Genomic DNA, 20,071 nt, shown 5'->3' with positions numbered 1-20,071 from the left:
GTTTTTAGTTACTGTCAGTTCTTGGTAAAAGTAACCTAAAAATTATAGGAAATCTCAATAAAGCACATACATCATTTTCCATTCACAATACATATAGATAAATATCTGTTTTACTTACTAGTTCATGTAAATTGTTTTGAGGATACCTCGCTAAGGGTTTGGAAACGTTCTGTCAAAGAAAATATAAACAAAAAATATAAACTATCAATCAGCGAAACAGTGTTCATGTTTAAATAAACCAAAATTATAATGTTCTTTCAATGAAGTATTCTGTTTCTAATTTAGTGAAATAAAATTCACTGCTGATATTTCTCATCATCAATTTGTTGGGTTCCTCAGTCTGCTACAAACAGCTTAGGGACGTGCAAAAATATGCATCACTTCAAGTTGCTACACTTTAGATTAGAATACTATGAAATAGTCAACAAGATCGAAAGTGCTTGAAACTAAATAGTTTTACTCATGGTAGTAGTCAGATAAACAGAGAAAATACGGTTGGAAAGTAATGTCTGGAGTAACCAAATAAAACGTTAGTGACAGTATGAAAACCTACAATTTGTAGGACAATCAAAAGTAATGTTGGTTACCTCAATCTACAAGTTTCCACTTCTTGACAATGGTCATTTCAACAATGAGTGGAATCAGTAGACCAGTGCCATGTTTTGCCTTTTAACCTTCCTTCAACCTGCAGCTATAGTAACCAGAATGATACCTAAGGGCAAGTGATAACTGGGGATACAAAACAGTCGTCGGAATTACTTTAGTTGGTGCGAGTTCACAAAGTCATTGCTGATTCCGCCTAGTGCTCTGTACTCTACCATAAAGATATCCGACAACTGGTTGTGCAATACTGCACCAATGTTTTGAAGACACAAAATTAGGTAATAACAATTCATGTATATCATATGTCTTGAGAAGCAAAATTTCACAGCCATTAAGTTCTAGAGCGTGAACTGCTTATCAGCACAATGACCGGTATCACAGGAAACGCAAGTTAGTGAATTACGGATGAGGAGCTTATATGTGCCGAAATTTTGTCAAAAAATTCGACGACATTGGAGAAAAAAACATCTGTATCTTTTAATAATAAATAATATTTATATTGGGAAGTTAGCAATGATTTTGAATTTGTGTTTTAAATAAATAAATGTGTCTTAGGTGTGGATTAGTTCGTTAAGATATTTTTTCTCCCAACAAATATATCAAGGAATTTAAAATCTATTCTATATATCCAACTGAACAACGTACTATGAGTTTCAGAACAATAAAACTAGCAAATTGAAACGAATCATGGTAAATTAGCAACAAAATTTGGCCGAGCATATTATGAAGTGTTCGAAAGTACACAAACTACATTATAAATAAACAGTTCATGAAGAAAGGACCTATCATCTTCAAAAAAACAATAAGATGACTTGTATGACTTTAACCATAACACGGATAGCTGAATAAAAACTCAGTGATATACTAATCATAATTTGTAAACCATTGTAATATTTCAAATGAATGTAAATTTTGATAATCTGACGATAGTATGAAATGGTCGTTTTTAATCGAATTATTCAATTTGAGCTCCATAGAGTTTCAGCAGACTTTTAGTGAAGTGATTACCCTCAGATAGCATTGAATCATGATTAAGCTTTAAGACTGAAGCTGAAAAGTGAGTATGATTAAATTTTGACTCTAAAACTGAAAGACATTATACTCATAGGAAAATATATAATCCAAGGGCTCCATAGAATAAGGGATAGTGATTACCTGGAACTAAAAATCTTTAAACTATTACAAACAGTAGTCCAGTGTTTTCGCATATTCAACTGATAATAAAAATTACATTTAGCTTAACAAAATTTTTGTTAACAAATGAGTTAAATGTTGTAAAACGTTTTCATAGTAATAGTAAATATTGTTCAATAGAAACTAACCAGAACACTTTCTAGCTTAGACATTGCAAGTAATACTCGTTCAGTATCACGTTGTTTAAATTTGACATGAGATGCAAGAATATCAGGTGGTTGTTCAATGTTGCTAAACAATGTTAAAACAAATGGAAATCAATTTTAACTGACCGAATAAATTATACAAACTCATGATCAAATTTACTCAGTATTTTTCACTTGAACATAATTGTTAAGCGAAGAGTCAAATAAAAAAAAGTTTTCATAAACCAATTAGTTAAGCGAGATTATGAATAGCGAAGATTTAAACAGAAGTTTCTTCAAAGATGATGTTAATCCCCACTTAATATTCTATTAATTCATTCACTTCTATTTCATATATAACGAAAATTTCTCTTACATAAATTTCAGATACGATGAATACTTTTCACGTTTGAATCAAATAGGTTTTGTATTACAAATATCCAAAGCTTTGTTGAGGTGTAACATATAAGAATTTATATGGAAATGGAATTTTACCGTTGCGGGTACATTCACTTTTACGAGACTCATATATTCTAGTATGAAAATAAAGTAATTATAAACTGTGATAGTAAGTGAATAGTGCTTCAGATTATAAGGTGGCCTGCTTGTGTATCTGAGCTACCTGTTCCTGTCATTTGGATATTTCAATAAGTTATCTGTTTTCTTGTATGTTTTAGCACATCATTATGCCAATTAGTCTCATGAACTATTCAGGTACGTTTATGAAAAGTTTACGACATTTCGCTGTACAAGTTACAAAAGAGCTCGATTAGAGACATCTTGGTTGCTGGCAATATGCATTGAAAAGAATGAACAATAATCAGATGTCGATTCCTGAACTGCTAACATTCAACTGGCAACCACACAATATCTATCGCTAGGATCGATCAAGGAAAAGAAAAGGAAACTTGTTGAAATACATTGTGCTGAGAATTCTATATTGTACCAAAAATATAATATTGAATAAAGTCACTAATAATAATAATAACAATAATAATGTTTATAATACATATAGATGGATATTATATATAAGGGTCAAAAGTTAATTTAATGTAATGAATTTGTCAACAAAAATGTTCTTACTTCAATTCTTCTTCATAAACTGGTAGTTTTTCTTCATTTATGTTTTGAGATAATGTTGTCAACTGACTAGCTATTTGAATAGACAAAGGAAGCAAATGATAATAATAATTTACGATACCATTGAATAAAGTAACATAGTAAAGATCATTGAAATCACAGAGTGATGTAAGTTAGACAACAGTAGAGAACCTATAAAAAATATTCATAAAATAAGTATGATTTTCGTTTACATTCGCCCATAGTTCCATAACCAATCACTAAAAAGGATTTCCTGATAAAAAGATGAAGTGGTTTGAGTTGTTAAAAGCACTAGGTAGGAAGGCGTAAACTGAATATTTGACCTACTTTTCATTCCTCAATAACGCCTTTCTGCAGCTTCGTTGGAAAAGATGCTTGATATGCAATTCTATTCTACGTCACAGTTATAGTCCTTAATATTAAACTGAATGAGTCACAAAAAATCAGAAGGACAAAAATGTTCAAATGATGAATCAATTCTCACAAGACTTAAGACATTTTGCTGATCAGTGACAACGTGTAAGAAACTAATCTCTAGATTGGGTACAGAAGGAATCAACTGCCTGGCACCAAATAAAATGCACATCAATGTGGACGCACTACATCTCGATTGACAGAATTTGGTTAGCTATGTAAATTAGATACCGGAGCGTATTAAGTATCTAATTAGTGTGTGAACATAAAACTTACTTATAACACAATATGAATGGGCATATATAGTTAAAGGAAAATAATAATAAAAACTTATTTCTTTGATCAAACAGCGAAACAAAAGATGCGGTAGAAAAGTAAACTAATGTAACTCCATTTATTTTAATATTTATATCGATAATTGGAATGAAACCACATAATAATACTATGAACAGTGTGAGATGATAAATAAGAATAACTGAACCACGCTTGCTGTACAACGTTTTTTAAAAGTTGTAGTTACGGACGTTTTTGCTCAGATACTTCAGGGATGACGAATTCCATGTATGGTAAACTATCTAGTGTAATGTAATGATGAGAATATATATATCAGCATAAGATTGCATATTCAGCGAATGTTGGCTTTCAAAGAATAACAGAAGTTTCGATAGTGTAGTAAGAAGACGAATATTATCAGAAGTTTGTTTGCTCCGAATGGTAATTAGAATCCCAGTAAACGTTTTGTATACAACATTGAATTCTCATTTTTAATTTGTATGAACATTGAAGTTCATTTTTAAATAACCGACATTTTATACCTTTATACTACTAATTTTGTCTGACTTTCTAGTCATTAAAAAAAAGAAAAACATTCTCTTTCTGGAATATTTTTACTTTAAAATTAATATCTGTTAATTAGTTCTCACAGGGAAACCTATTTTGCAATCGTTACTGAAGAAAGTAATATTTCAGGCAAGGAGACAAAAGCATTTAGGATAGTAGAAAAAGATGGATCATATTATGAAGGAATCTGAGGTAAAAAAAATTCAAATTTGTTGCGAATCGATTACAGAGCACTAAGTATTGCAAAGATTTGTTCGTTCCTAAACGATGCAATCATAACTCTCAAGGTTTAAATGTATTATGAATAGCATCCAATAAGACACGAATTTGTTAGATGTTGACTTGTGGTAAACCTAAAAATAAACATTTCTAGACATTGATCATTAAAACACTACCAAAACATTTAGGGGACTTTGTCAGTCATGCTATTCATAAGGCTTCAATTCAATATTGTTCTACTTTGTATATTTTCGAGCTAAATTAGTACTCTTTTTTGTGTTCCATGTCGAACTGTTCTATAAACAGTAAAATAAAAAGCGACCTTTATTCTACTACCTACATTATATATTTACCTTTTATATTGTATGCGTATATAGCAATTGGTGAGTCTGGTCCAACAGCGGCGAAAGCTATCACATTATCCATAGGATGATAACTTATTGAAGTGACAGATCCTGGCAATTGTAAATTCTGATAACATGCAACTTTATCACCTAAAAAATGAATTCGTGTATTATAATCAGATGGTGCTAAAATTATCTTACCTACATTGTATACGAAGTATATACTAATTGATCAGTGATTAGTAAAAAATGTTGTGTTTATCTAGTTCTTAGAGTTTGTTTATGGAAGCCTACAGAACAGATTATAATGTGATCATTAACTTAATTGACTTAAATTGCCTGCTATTGGTGTTAATATCTTAGTTCTATAGAATGTCAGTGAGGCATTAGGGGTTCATTTGCACTCATTCATATCTGTTGGAATTGCATGAGGAGCACATATCCCTTTAGCATTACAGATACACCTTGCTGAAGGAGAAAGGTAAAGAGGAAGACCAAGGAACACAATGAGCCTGGAATCGATAGCAGACATCAAAATACTGAACAACAATTGGAAACAAGTGGAAAGGATTCCACAGGACGGAATTCGATGGAGAGTGCTGGCGGCCGGTGGCAGGTGTAAGTAAATGAGTAACACTATATCAGTGGTACAGGTTGAAGAAAGCCGTTTAAATGAAACGATGTACAGATGATCAGTTAAATTACAATTATGGTCAATTACATGGATTCGTGAATACTGTCTATGGATTTTTCATGTTTATTTACATAGTATTTTTTGTATTTTGTTCGCATACGCTTCATTGTTTAGTATACGCTGATTTTTCTGAACTTATCTATTACGTTTTTTTAAATAACAAAAAAATATTGAGATGGTGAAGAAGATTTATAGCTCAGGTGGATGATTTTGTTGGAGTTTTGTTCTTTGAGCTGGATAGTTTGGTCATGAAGTTTTCTTCGTCCAGACGAACGACGAAAGCTCCACGACCTGACCATCCAGCTCAGAGGACAAAACTCCAACAAAACATTATTAAAATCTAATAAAGTCAGAAAATTTTGTTCAGCCTTTAGGACTAATAACAGTGTAATACAACTATGGTTCATCATACTGTTTGGGTAACTAAGCTTTGATATTTTTACTTAGAAAAGAAGATTATGGTTTTTCACACAGACTTTTTTTAATTAGAGAGTTATCGCAATCAGAAGACCACCAAAATGTTACTGCATTCTAGCATTACGTTACATAGTGAACCACTGTATTCTAACTTAGTGATCTAAATATGTCGTGCCAACTTAAGTGATTTTGTAGGTTTTAGGTTCTACTAAATTTAGGGTAAATATGTATTGCTGAGCAATCATAAATTGAAATAAACCAGGTACTAAATGTCTCCGAATTCGGAATAGTAATCAAATTAATCTCAGTTAGTATCGTACACTATCTGCTAAACACCTTTTTGTCTAATGAAAAAAAATCTGATTGAAATTATTTAAAGATATGGAAACTGGTGGATCCTGATTTCTGGGAGTTGGACGTAATCCCATCTGACTGGTCACAATCACTGATTGTCCTAATATATAAGAAGGGGTCAAAACCATCCCGTGATAACCATGAAGGGATTAGTTTGACTAATATAGCACCTAAAATACTAGCCTCAATAATTATCGGGCGCCTAACAAAGACTCATGGACTCCAAACACGAGAAAATCAGGCTGGCTTCAGACCTGGTCGTGGCTGCATCGATCATATATTCACCACTCGTCAGGTTCTAGGACACAGACATGCTCATCGGCGCCAGACAATGATAGTTTATATTGACTTAAAAGCAGCATTTGACTCGGTAGACCGAGAGGTTCTGTGGCAGTGTCTGTCTTTGAAAGGTGTACCTGAGAAGTACATAAACCTTGTGAAGGCTCTTTACTCGAACACTACCAGTCGAGTGAGAGCTTATGGCGAACTGTCGTCTGATTTTACAACCTCAAGTGATGTCCAGCAAAGCTGTCCACTATCTTCAATTTGTTCAGTTTCATCATAGACCTACTACTGGAAAAAAATCTCTCGTTGACTGAATTTTCAGGGATTAATCTCCTACCAGGAGGTCCACTTATTGACTTAGAATACGCAGATGACATAGTCCTGTTTGGTGAAGACGCTGACAAAATGCAAATTCTTTTGGTAGCACTGAGCAACAATGCCAGGATGTTTTAGATGCGTTACTCCCCCTCTAATTGTAAATTGTTACTCCAGGACTGGCCTGAGTCAACACCTGAACTAAGGATAGGGAGCGAAGTAGTCGAACGCATCGACAACTTCACTTATCTTGGAAGTCTGATTAGTCCTAATCAGTTGGTGTTTGACGAAATCTCAGCACGGATTCAAAAAGATCGTTTGGCTTTTACCAACTCACGTCACTTATGGCGAGGACGAGATATCCGTCTATCAATTAAGGGATGAGTGTACTGCGCAGCAGTTCGCTCTGTTCTACTTTACGGCTGCGAAACGTGGCCACTAAGAGTAGAAGATACTCGTAAGTTACTAGTATTTCACTACAGATGTTTTAGAAATATTGCTCGCATCTGCTGGGATAACTGGGTAAGTAATAATGAGGTTAGACACATAGTATTAGGGAATGATGGCAAATCAGTTAATGAGGTTGTGAATCTTCATCAACTGAGATGGTTTGGCCACGTGGTACGTGCGCCTCAACACCGATTACCAGGACGCGCTATGCTGACTAGTATTGGGGATGGTTGGAAGAGAGTTAGGGGTGGCCAAACCAAAACGTGGCATCAGAGCTTGAAGTCACTAAATTCTGGTCTGAGCCATGTTGGTAGATACAAACTACTTGGTTGGGGTCCGCGTGACTATCGTAACCAATGGTTGGAGACTCTGTGTGACATAGCTCAGAATCGATTACAATGGTGTAGGTATATAAACTATGTCTTCCCTTCAACTGGGAGGTTAAAATTACTTTATATATTTCTTTCTACGAACTAATTCTTTATTCTTGTATTTTATCCTTATATGCAATCATTTTTTATATATTTTACTACCACTAAAGTAACAACCTCTACGAATTTGGTGTTCATCTTATTGTGCTAATGAGGTATGGCCACTTGGACCGATGCAAATATGTGTTTGGTCCTACGTTGCAGCTGACTGACTGGCTAATTATAAAAGAACATTTGAGAGCTATATTTCACTTTCTTGCTTATCTCATTGGAACTAACAATAAATTGATACGACAATCACTTTCATAACATTTACTTGGAATCCAAACATAGATTTCTAATTATGTGCTTGGAAGTTCCTACCAATATAATTTAATATTTTGTCTAATAAAATAAACTATAAGGATTAGTAACAAAGTCTTATGTTTTTGCCAGAAACTATTTGTAAAATCATTAAAGAGAATCTCAACATTTTATTATTAATCATTCTAACTAAAATCTAAATTCTTCCAATCTATTAAAAAGCTCAAAATCTAACTGTAAAAAAATTCGAAATATGATACAGCATGATGCCAGAATAGCTCGATTGTACAAGTAAGTTAATAATCGCCTGATAATAAGCTATAGTGTTAGATTCCGAGATCTCTGACGAAGGCGAAATAAGAATAAACAAACCACACACTGAACAATAACTCACTGAACACAGTTTGACTACAAGGATCTGAACTAAAGAAACAGGATAAACACAATTTAAGCTACCTATTGGACGCCGAGGAAATAGAATATCTATATGTAGTCAATATTTGTAATTTCGTAAAAATTATTTCAATATAATTAAGGTAAATAATCAGTTATTTACTTCTAACCTGTATTAACATTCCATACATAAACATTTTGATCTTCAGAACCAGAAAATAAGAATGAACCACATGGTGAAATACAGCTACGTAATAATTCAGTATTATTCAGTGCTCCATGAAATCGTGTTGTGATAAAATTTCTAGAAAATGAATAAATTCCAATGGGTTTATTACAAAGTATAAAACAGTTTTTAATTTTGTTTAATTTAAAGTGTTTTCCGAAAGTCATAGGACAGTTAGTTTAAAAATGATATCTCTAACAGGGGGTTAATTATTACAACTGTGCAATAGTTATAAGTAAATATAAATCAGGGGAATTTGTAGAATATAGAAAGTAATAAATCATTACAGGTAGACAAAATATTTATTTGTATTGATACAGAGAATGTCAAGTGTAATAAAAGTCTTTAGGATAGTAAAACAGTAACCAGTAAAGCAGAAATACTTTAACAAACAAAGAAGGTTTGTATAGTTGAGATCATGAGTCGATTGAAGTTAGACCGCCATGGAAAACCTGGAGGCATTGAAGGGCCGTTTCGTCCTATTTAGGGGACTCCTCAACAGTGTACATCCACGACCCCGCCTCGCGAGATTCAAACCCAGGACCTATCAGTCTCGCGCGCGAGCGCTTAACCGATAGACAACTGAGCCGGCATCCAACAGTGTTAATGTCTAACTTCAACCAATCTACGAAATTGAGCAACCGTTCACCAATTGTCTTCAGTGATTTGATATCTCCCAACAGACCTGGTTGAACTCCACTGGTTACTGCTTCTCACTATAAATCCAGGAAATACCTCATGGAGCCAGTCACTAGTGAGCATATGATCATTATCAGAAGGGGGTTTTGTGGAGATTTTAGTAATTTTATATAGTTGACATCATGAGTCCCACAACAGGACAAAACGGCCGTCCATTGCTTCCACGTTTTCCATGGTGGTCTAGCTTCAATTGACTCATGATCTCAGCTAAAATCTCCACAAAACCCCTTTTTGATAAAGAAGGTTTGTGTATGTTGCTTAGCTTGTCGATTATGCAACAGATTAACTTCAGCTAGATAACTATTAAAACTAGTGAGCACTGGAGATTTGTTTCATTCAGGGATAGGAATTTAAAACTGTACTTATATATAAGTTTGTTAGGAATTGAATCCAGAACATTTGGGTGTTTCAGCAAACACCTTACCTTTACACTAAAGAATAAAATACACAATGAGACATATTTCAAAGTTTAATCAGTCTTTAAAACAGTATGACACTCTCTACTGGGAGTAGTGAGACCTATCTCACTCAAGATGTAGTTAAACTCTACGGGTTTCAGCTTTTCAATAGAACTTTAAGAATCTTTGTCAATTTTGTACTGTTTTACGGTTATTCGTGTAACCTGTTTCTATGATATCTTTAGCTGTGTTGTAATATTATTGGCCTCTATTTCCATTTACCTAAGAATGATTTCCTATGAAATTATCTTTTCGGCACGAATAATCATTTAGTTGGCGATATTATTTATAATCCTTTATTTTCAGGCCAGTTATTTTAAATAATTATATTATCATTATTATTAGCTTTATTCAATATTATATTTTTTGGTACAAAATCGAATTCTCAACACAAAGTATTTCAACAAGTTTCCGTTTCTTACTTCTTCGTCTATCCTGACGATAAATACTGAGTGATCGCCAGTTAGAAGTCAGCAGCCCAATCAATCGACATCTGAATAATGTACATTCTCTTCGCTGCATATTCCCAGCAAACACGATATCTTTGATTAGGTCTCTTGTAACCTTTACAGCGAAAGGTTGTACATTTTTCAGAAACGCACCTGAATAGGTTGTGTGACTGATATGCATAATGATGTATTAAAACAAACAAAATTAGATAAGTCGTTGAAATATATAGATGACAGGAACAGGTAGCCCAGATGTTTAAGCAGGCCGCCTATCGTTATTCTGTTAGAAATTAGTACTTTTGACTAAATACTTGATTATAATGGTTGTACTATTTTAAAATCAATAAATCTTGTTTATGCATGACAGTGTGAAGTTATATAACGAGCATTCAATTATCAACACTTTTTTATCGATTAAAGCGCTGTAAACGGTTATCTATTTAATGTCAATCTAAAACATTTTTAAAGAACAATGAATGTTTCGATAGAGTAATAATAAGAAGATTGTCAGAACTATGGGATAGATTAACACAGAACATTTCGAACAATCTGATCACACATATACATATCAAGAACATTTATATATAAAAATAAAAGGTCAAGTAGACTGGAAATAGGGGTAAGAATAGATAATGATAATAAAAATAAAAATAATATGAAAACAATTTGAAACCTAATCATTCTGGATGATAAGCTAATGTTGCGAGGGTAGGTTTAAGGTGAGAACAAACTGTCTTAGAATACACAAAGGGGGTTTGAATTTTCGTATGGCTTAGGCTTCAATAAACCCTAGTATACGCCCTTTTACACTTTTATACAACACCACAAATGCCGAGTTAAGATCAATCTTATGACCTGTTTCGACTATACGTTTGGCAATAGAGGATGATGGATGTTTATCCTCTACTCTTATTGGGTCATTTGATTCTATTTGTTTTTGCAACCATTTTGGTACATGTTCACCCACCCTAATTTTCAGGTCAGTCTAGTTGACCTTTTATATATATATATATATATATATATATATGTTCTTAACAAGTATATTATGTGTGATCAGATTGTTCGAAATGTATTGCGCTAATATATCATGTAGTTCTGATAATCTTCGTCTTCTTATTACACTATCGAAATTTATCAAAGAGACTAATTGCTTTAAAAATGAATTTGTTTAAAAATAAACCCAACTAAGTTGTAGGAAAAACTCAACAAAAATTTAGCATCAGATGCTTAAAATGGTTTGTTTTTTATGATAAAATAACTTACGATCTTAAATCAAGCATTTTTGGACAGTTATCCCTTGTGTGTACGAGTAATAGATTAAGTGTAGGATGAAACTCTAAATGATTGATTATACACATCTATAAAAATTAAAATAAAAGTAGGTATCATTACCAAGGTTTGATTTGGTAATTTTGAATAAATTAAGCATTAAGTATAGTATTATAAATAAATAATATATTCAGTAGTATCCCAATGAGTAGAAAAATTAGATTTTCTGACGTTTCGTGACTCAGTGTAAGCCACTTCTTCAGGAAATAAATAAAAATCTGAAGATATTACAAACATATTGTTTATTTATTGAAGTAAAAGATTTCAGATTATTAAGTGAAAATAAACTTTTGTAATAAACAAAGATAGTGTGATTCACAAAAACAAATCATTATCAGAAGGGGTTTTGTGGAGATTTCAGTATTTTCATAGTTGAAAGCATGAGTCAATTGAAGCTAGAACACCATGGAAAACCTGAAAGCACTGGACGGCCGTTTTGTCCAATTGTGGGACTCCTTAGCAGTTCATAGGAAGGATGTTTCTTCAATATAAGCTACATTACAATCATGACAATTGATCTCATGATTGGTTTAACGTAGCATAGATTTTGATTTTGATTATTACCCTGAAGTCCAGACAGGTTAGCTGGACGAAACGTTGGAATTATTTAAATTTCAATCTCTGAGATTATTTCAAATATAATTTTCACATATAACGATTACTATAAGGTGTTTATCGATCACTGTAAAAGTAATAATTACGAACGAATTAACGTTATAATTCTTATTAATTACTTTTGATTATTTAAAGTTCAACAAATTTCATTCTCATATCTGTCTGAGTTTGGAATTTCCAGTTCGCTTACATTAGAACATTAGACTTCAAATTGTTTTATACCTTTACCACTTTATAACTTTGACAAACGAGGAAAACTATCAAAACAAAAAATTATTAAACATGTAATCGAGATTGAATTACAACAACTTGATTTTACCTAATTCTTTGAATTATGTATGCAGGTTTCGTTCAGGTTGATCAGAATAGATTTTATTGAAGTGGATAGATTGAATAGAAGGACTTTTATGATGGTTTAAGTTTGAAGATTTACATAGATTACAGTTCATCAAACGAATGCCTATCATTGTGTTATATTAAAACGCTTTGACATTAAATGATGCAGTTACAAAATCATAAACAATTTCATTTCATGATAGTTAACATTAATGTTTATCCTTGTTTAACAGTTTATGTTTTACTGATGTTGTTGATAAGCCTGTGTTAGAGTAGTCTTTCTTCTTTTAAAGTGCACAAACGTCTTTTAATTCACTAATGAAAACAGTCTGTTTTGTGTTAAATGAAGCAATACAGGAAGCACTTTAATTAGTCATATTTACGTTGAAAATTAACGACTATCTTCGGGGGAACTTCTGTTAGTGTTTTAATATAAAACGTTCCATTTTTGAATCTTCATGATGTAATGAAGTTTTAGGTATATTTTTTTAGATATGGTTAATGAAATTTTGTATTTGATATTATATACATGAATCGAAATCGAGTGAAATACCACTAACTATGCAATTAGTTGCATACAAATGGTATGGACGTTTTAAACATCAGCTATATTAATCTCTTGATAAAATTATACATTTGAAAGGAAGATTACTGACTTTACTTACCAGGTTTTCCCTGGTGGTCTAGCTTCAATTGACTCACGCTTTCAATTATGAAAATAATCATGAAAAAATGTGTCAATTATTATACAAACATTTCACATTACTGACAAAATTGTCAGTAGTCTTGTTTTTTATTTGTAAAGGATTGTCTAGTAAATATCTGGTAATTAGAGGAATGAAGTTATATACGTAAGGCCTGAATGAAATAGAAATTTGCATATAATGTATTTTTCCGTATTATTGATTAGTTTACGTTTTGATTATCAATGGAATAGAATCAATCATAATATATTACATCAACTGGTATTAGCTGGATTGAGTTACATCTATCATAGAAAATTTTACATTGTTACTAATATCTTTACTCACAAAGTAGATTTTGCATAACAGATGTATAGCCTTGTTTGGAAGCTCCAACCTCTCTTTCTTGTAAAACTATCAACGGAATGTGCACAGTATTGTACAATAGCATTGCAAGTTTTGATGAATAGATATTTAAATCCAAAGCATTTTAAAGTGGTGATTAATGATTGATGCACTTGAGTTCCAACAGCTAGTGTCAGGCAGCTGGTCATAAAAAACTTTGCTATTCTCTTAAACTTTAATACACTATCCATTTATTCAAACACTAAGGCCGCCTTCCTCTCAATGGAATTTATCAATAATCTTCATCGGCATGAATTTTTAAGCGGTCAAAACTACAATATTTACCTCAGAGCTTAGTGATAAAGTAATTATTATTGGTATGTTTGTAAAAATAAATTACTTTAATACGGTTTAACAATTATCCGACCAGTAGTAGATTTTAGTGGCCCTCTATCTGACTCCACATCAGAGGGCTGCAGGTTCGAACCACGTCAAGCTCGCCACTTTAAGTGTAGCCCTTTATTTTAGTTCAGTTAGATCATATGCTGATTGTCATCGTCTCTCTGTTTTGTTATGGCACGAACGAAGCATAGTGCTCGTAAATCAACCGGAGTTAAGGCACTTCGAAAGCAGCTGGACACTAAGGCTGCACAAAAAGCCCCTGGCTACTGGTGATGTGAAGGAGCCTCATTACATACGCCCGTTACCCCTCGTGGAGGAACATAGGCCGCCCACAAATATTCCCCATCCAACCCTGTCACAAACAATCCTTCCCAGTTCTTTCTAGTTGACATTCATCCTTTTCATATCTTCTTCTACTTCCCGTCCTAATGTATTCTTTGGCCTTCTTCTTTTCCGCTTCCCTTCCGGATTCCAAGTTAGGGATTGCCTCGTGATGCAGTTTGGTGATTTCCTTAATGTATGTCCGATCCACTTCCAACGTCTTTTCCTAATTTCCTCTTCAGCTGGAAGCTGTTTTGTCCTCTCCCACAGAAGGCTGTTGCTGATGGTATCCGTCCATTGAATGTTGAGTATTTTGCGTAGACAACTGTTTATAAATACTTGTACCTTCTTGACGATGGTTGTAGTAGTTCTCCACGTTTCAGCTCCATACGGTAGAACTGTCTTGATGTTCGAATTGAAGATTGTGACTTTGATATTGGCTGACAGTTGTTTTGAGTTCCATATGTTCTTCAATGGTAGAAATGGGGTCCTGGCTTTGCCAATCCTCGCCTTTACGTCTGCATCAGATCCTCCTTGTTTATCAATTATGCTTCCCAGGTACGTGGATGATTCCAACTATTCCAGAGTTTCGCCATCAAGTGTGATTGGCTTATCATTTTCGGCGTTGTATTTGAGAATCTTGCTTTTACCTTTGTGCATGTTGAGGTCTACTAATGCAGAGACTACTGCTACATTAGTTATCTTCATCCGTATTTGTTCGTGTACATGAGATAGGAGGGCTAGGTCATCTGCGAAGTCCAAATCGTCTAATTGATTCTGAGCTGTCCATTGTATTCCATGATTCCCCTAAGGTGTCGACGTCTTCATAATCCAGTCAATCACCAGAAGAGAAAGGAAGAGGGAGAGTAGACAGCCTTGCCTGACTCCAGTTCCGACTGGAAATGCATCTGTCAGCTGTCCTTCATGCACCACTGTGCACTGTAGTCCGTCGTATGAATTCTGCATAATGTTGGAAATCTTCTCAAGGACTCCATGTTGTCGAAATTTCCATCATGTTCTCCTGTCCACAATGTCAAACGCCATCTCATAGTCAATGAAATTGATGCATAGTGACCAGTTCCACTCAAATGATTTTTCCACGATGATCCGTAGTGACGCAATTCAGTCTGTGCACGACCGATCCTTACGGGATCCAGCCGAATATTTTGTTGATACATGTTGATCTATGTGGTTCTTTGTGATGTGGTCCGATGAAATCTATGGAGTCTCATAGACACACAAAATTCGTCGTTACCAGAAGAGTGCTGAACTTTTGAATCGTAAGCTTCCTTTCTAGAGTTTGGTTCAAGAAATCGCTTAAGACTTCAAAACCGACCTACAATTTCAGAGCTCACCCATGTCTGCTCTTCAAGAAACTAGCAAAGCACATTTGGTTGGACTGTTTGAGGATACCAACTTATGCATTATCCATACTAAGCGTGTCACTATTATGCACGAGGATAGCAATCATTCACACGATCCAATTGAAGTCAGATAAACGGTTACTAAAAGTTGTTAACTTCTCTGTCAATTCAAAATGAAGGAGGAGGTAGATTTAAGGAGGAAATTGACTCAAACGTCTATACAGTCGGTTCATTATATATATATATATATATATATATATATATATATATATATATATATATATATATATATATATATATATGGGTAGATAAATAGATTGATGGATTTTACATTAATTTACTCACTTCTAATTCTCGAACTTCAATTTTTTTCTCAAAAATCCATTTGGACTGGCATTTAACTTGTTTTCGTTGTTCGTTATTTGTTTCTTTCCAGATGACAATCAGACCTAAAGCATCACCTGAGTATATGCGTGATCCATCTGTATCAAATGTTAAACTATTTATATGTGATTGGTGTACTCCATTCAATTCTTGTAGTAACTAAATAATGGGACAAATAAAAAAGTACACATTGAATTATATAATTTAAAATAATGAAGCGAAGTTTAAAGTAACAAATGAAGTAGTTATAGAAAAGCAGGATATTGCTACTTCTGAATAAGGGGAAAGATCTGACTGAAATAAGCTTTGGTAGAAAATCTCTTAGCATCTATTTTGTTTGGTATAATTCTAGTCAGACTTGTCCATATATCAACATAAAAAATTCTCATATATTCAATCCATTAACTGGTATTGAAGATCTTAGTTTATTTTCCGAGAAAACCATTTATTTCCCGATTTAGAGTTATTTAGTATAGTGAATAAATGTTAGTGAGGAAAAATTAGGTTTTAACAAATGTTAATGCATCGTAACATTTCACTTCTGTGGACTTGATGTGCAGAACTTGGCCAAATTATGTTCATAGTTTAAATCAAGAACCTACTTGAATTAGACTACCATCAGAAACCTGAGGGCACTGGACAGCTGTTTCTTCCGAGTATGAGACTTCTCAGAAGTAAGTATCTGAAACCCTGCCGCTATGAATCAAACACAGAACCATCAACCTCGCATCCAAACACTTAATCTCTTGACCATTGAGCTGAAATCTAATGATAGACATATCTGAGCCCAGTTAATTCACCATATTGCGCAGTCATCTTCTATTAACTGAAGTAGATAACTGCCACAACCCGATATGATTGAATTTACTAAATTTATTTCTTTTACTTTGTAAATCCGAAATAGGAATGCTTTTCAAAGAATTAATAATCAACTGAACAGATTTAGCACAAAAAACCATAGTGTCGACACTTTAAATTTATTGTATTTTGACATTTATTGAGGAAATCATAGAACTTTGAAAGACTTCTTCATTGGTAGAATCCATTAGTAAGCTAATCATATGGTTTTAAAGTTCTCATATGACATGTCCCATGGAGACATACAGTGCTATAGAATGTAAAAATATTCAAAAAAATATTGGTTATCAAGTAGATTTTAACTGCCAAGATATCACTGGTTAGACGAATCTTTTTTGAAAGTTAATGAAAAATCATGACGTAATATAGTAATTATTACTTTAAAATCATTTAGTTAATGACTTGGATTCTGTACTATTCCCCTACTCAATCATGTGAAAAAAATCCTCCGAATTATAAAAGAACGCAGTTAAATAATAAAAATGTGTAAAAGTGAATACTTGAGTTTCATTGTGTTTAATACTCCATAAACGAACAACACGATCATAACATGCTGTTGCAAGTAGGTGATCTTGATTAACCAAAGTTTGAAGAACTTGAAAATCATTCAAAGCTAATTCTTTAGATAACGGCTTAAATGCCACGCTATATACAAAATTCGGATGACCAAGCACATTACATAAAATGCCTTTCTTGTGAGACAATCCGTTAATGATTTGACCAACTTGAAATTGAGATTTTGATGCATCAGATGGAACAGGTATATTAGTATCGGGATCAGAAAGGAAATTGTCATCATTTGTAAAATTTTCATATACTTGATTAAAATGTAATCTCCATACTCTTACGGTCCCATCAGCTGAACCGGATGCTAGAATCCAAAATATTTTTGTACTAGAAAAATCTTTACTGGAACGCTTTTGAGTAGATTTATTGTTGTGGTTTTGGATCACAGGAGTTTTAGCCCAGTCTACAGAATAGATTATATCTGAATGTCCTGCTAACTCTAAATTTGGCTGGCTACGTTTGTTATCGAATGGAAACTATTTTTTCAACAGGAGAAAAGAAATACGAAGTTGTCAGAAAATTAAAAAATGAAACTAACTAACTGGAGGGAAGCAGTTCACAAATATAACAAGTTTGACAAAAATTAGTCATGGCTATTACAAAACGAAGGCGTATACCTGTTACTAAGGTTATCTGGTTTTATATAAGCCGATTTGAATGAGTCAGTCACCTAGATGCGTTTACTATATTGACTTTTTTCATATACAGTTACTAAATATTTTCTGTAAGGCAAAATATCTGTTATGTATATTATGATGTGATAGTTGAAGAAAGTCGCATAAATAGGAGAGAAATTATAGTGGTAAAGTTATTCGGGGCCTTGTTCTCTTCCTGTCTTAAATTTAATACTTTACAAATGATGATGTTCCGAATCAGAAAGACTGATTAATTGGATTTGTCACAGAATTAACTTACAATGCACATACCATTTAGAAGAAACAACCATAAAATTAAAACTTATGAGATGAATTCTTGCGTCTAACCTCACACTAACCATCAACTGACACCAAAGTTTGTCGAATTTTATATTTTTATCATACAAACAAACATCGTATCAACCTTTCATTAGATCATCCTACTTTTTGTAAAATTAAATTATTAATTAGGATAGTATTTTAATATGAATATTTTATTCTGTTAAAGACTGGTAAATTCGGTGCAATGAATATTGTTCTCGGGATAATAATTTATCGGTGATTTATTGGTTATGCCTCAGAACCAGTTACGGTGATGCTTAAGCTTTATATCCCCTGCTAAGCCTATAGGTTCGTTATTACGTTGTATGTTTTAATTCGCAAACTTATCCTTTTCTGAACTTTATTATCCAGTTTTTACTCTTCCTGATGATCATATTTGATACTTTTGAAAAGTGTACTGGTTTGAAATGTTGAACAATTAGCAGTATTTTACTACGGAAATTAATTGCTTATTAAAAAACTTTGATTGACAATTCAATAATGTAGTATAAAGAATGGCTTACCTTATAAATTAGAACAGAACAATCCATTTTATTTGTTTTACTTTTTGTAGGAGTTCCAGTTGTATTATCCAGCAGCTTATTTCGTATAACCCCAACTGCTAACCATTTGCCATCTGGTGAAAATGCCAAACATTGAGCTCCAGAAGATTTTGTCGATGCGCAATATTTTTTATTTGTTCCCATATCTAATGAAAACTCAAAATTATCATCCGTTTTTATACATGTTGTTATCCCATAGCCAACAAGTATGTTTGGAATACGACATGGTTGATGAGATTTTCTAGTCCAAGACTTTTGTAGTTCATTTAGTTCATTTCCACTCATAGCAATCAAGGCACTATTTTCATTCTCCAGTAAAATGTTACGTAGGGCTGACTCACCTAAGTTTATATTGGGTTGCACAAAGATTTCTGACTGCTTTGTTTGAGAAGAAATGTTTTGATTTGAGTCCTATCCGCAAATTATACACACATAAACACATTAATATAATATTTATCGGATGTTACTCCAAATTTGGTTTACAAATGATTTTTGACAGAAAGTAATGTTAATAGGGTTATTTATTAAAAATAATTCTGATGAACTACTGCTTTTATAAACAGAAACTTAGGATAGGCATACTCAATAATCCATATGTTAATAGATTTGTATTTTACTCACTTAAACGATTAAAAGGAAAACACTACTGATAACAATAAATGATTCATTTTGCTGCACATTGGGGGATGATATTTATTCATGAACGTATTAAATAAACTGTCTCTTTCGCACTTAACGCTGTGTTTAGTTAATTTAGATACTTTCAACAGCAAATCAATACAAATTTCAGGTGAATTTAACTTTGCAGAAGGTGTTTTGTGATATTCATGCACCAAAATGTTACTACCACGTTTCTGCAAATTTGATATTAAGATGGCTAATATGTGCGTAAATACTTACAAACCTAACTTATAGGGTTCGCAAGCCTCTTGTTTACAGTTATCAGTACTTTCAATAACCTTAATTTTCTCATTCTTTCATGCTGTATAATTCACCACTTCAATGCTCGTCAATCTTAATGCAGCTCAAATATG

General features: G+C 33.1%; 1 protein-coding gene across 1 annotated transcript; it reads right to left on the bottom strand.

The window, feature by feature from the left end:
- Positions 1-1,558: 1,558 nt before the first annotated feature.
- Positions 1,559-19,322, bottom strand: Smp_076180 (ahi-1 wd-40 protein, putative; the record flags this gene model as incomplete). Its single annotated transcript, XM_018797376.1, has 9 exons — positions 1,559-1,639; positions 1,926-2,028; positions 3,006-3,075; positions 4,850-4,990; positions 8,653-8,786; positions 11,578-11,672; positions 16,055-16,252; positions 17,452-17,994; positions 18,999-19,322. 9 exons carry the CDS (start codon positions 19,320-19,322, stop codon positions 1,559-1,561), a joined length of 1,689 nt encoding a protein of 562 aa, XP_018646789.1.
- Between the last annotated feature and the right edge of the window lie 749 nt (positions 19,323-20,071).

Source organism: Schistosoma mansoni (genome assembly GCF_000237925.1).
Source record: "Schistosoma mansoni, WGS project CABG00000000 data, supercontig 0166, strain Puerto Rico, whole genome shotgun sequence".
Classification (NCBI taxonomy): domain Eukaryota; kingdom Metazoa; phylum Platyhelminthes; class Trematoda; order Strigeidida; family Schistosomatidae; genus Schistosoma; species Schistosoma mansoni.
This window is presented reverse-complemented; position numbering and strand designations above follow the sequence as displayed.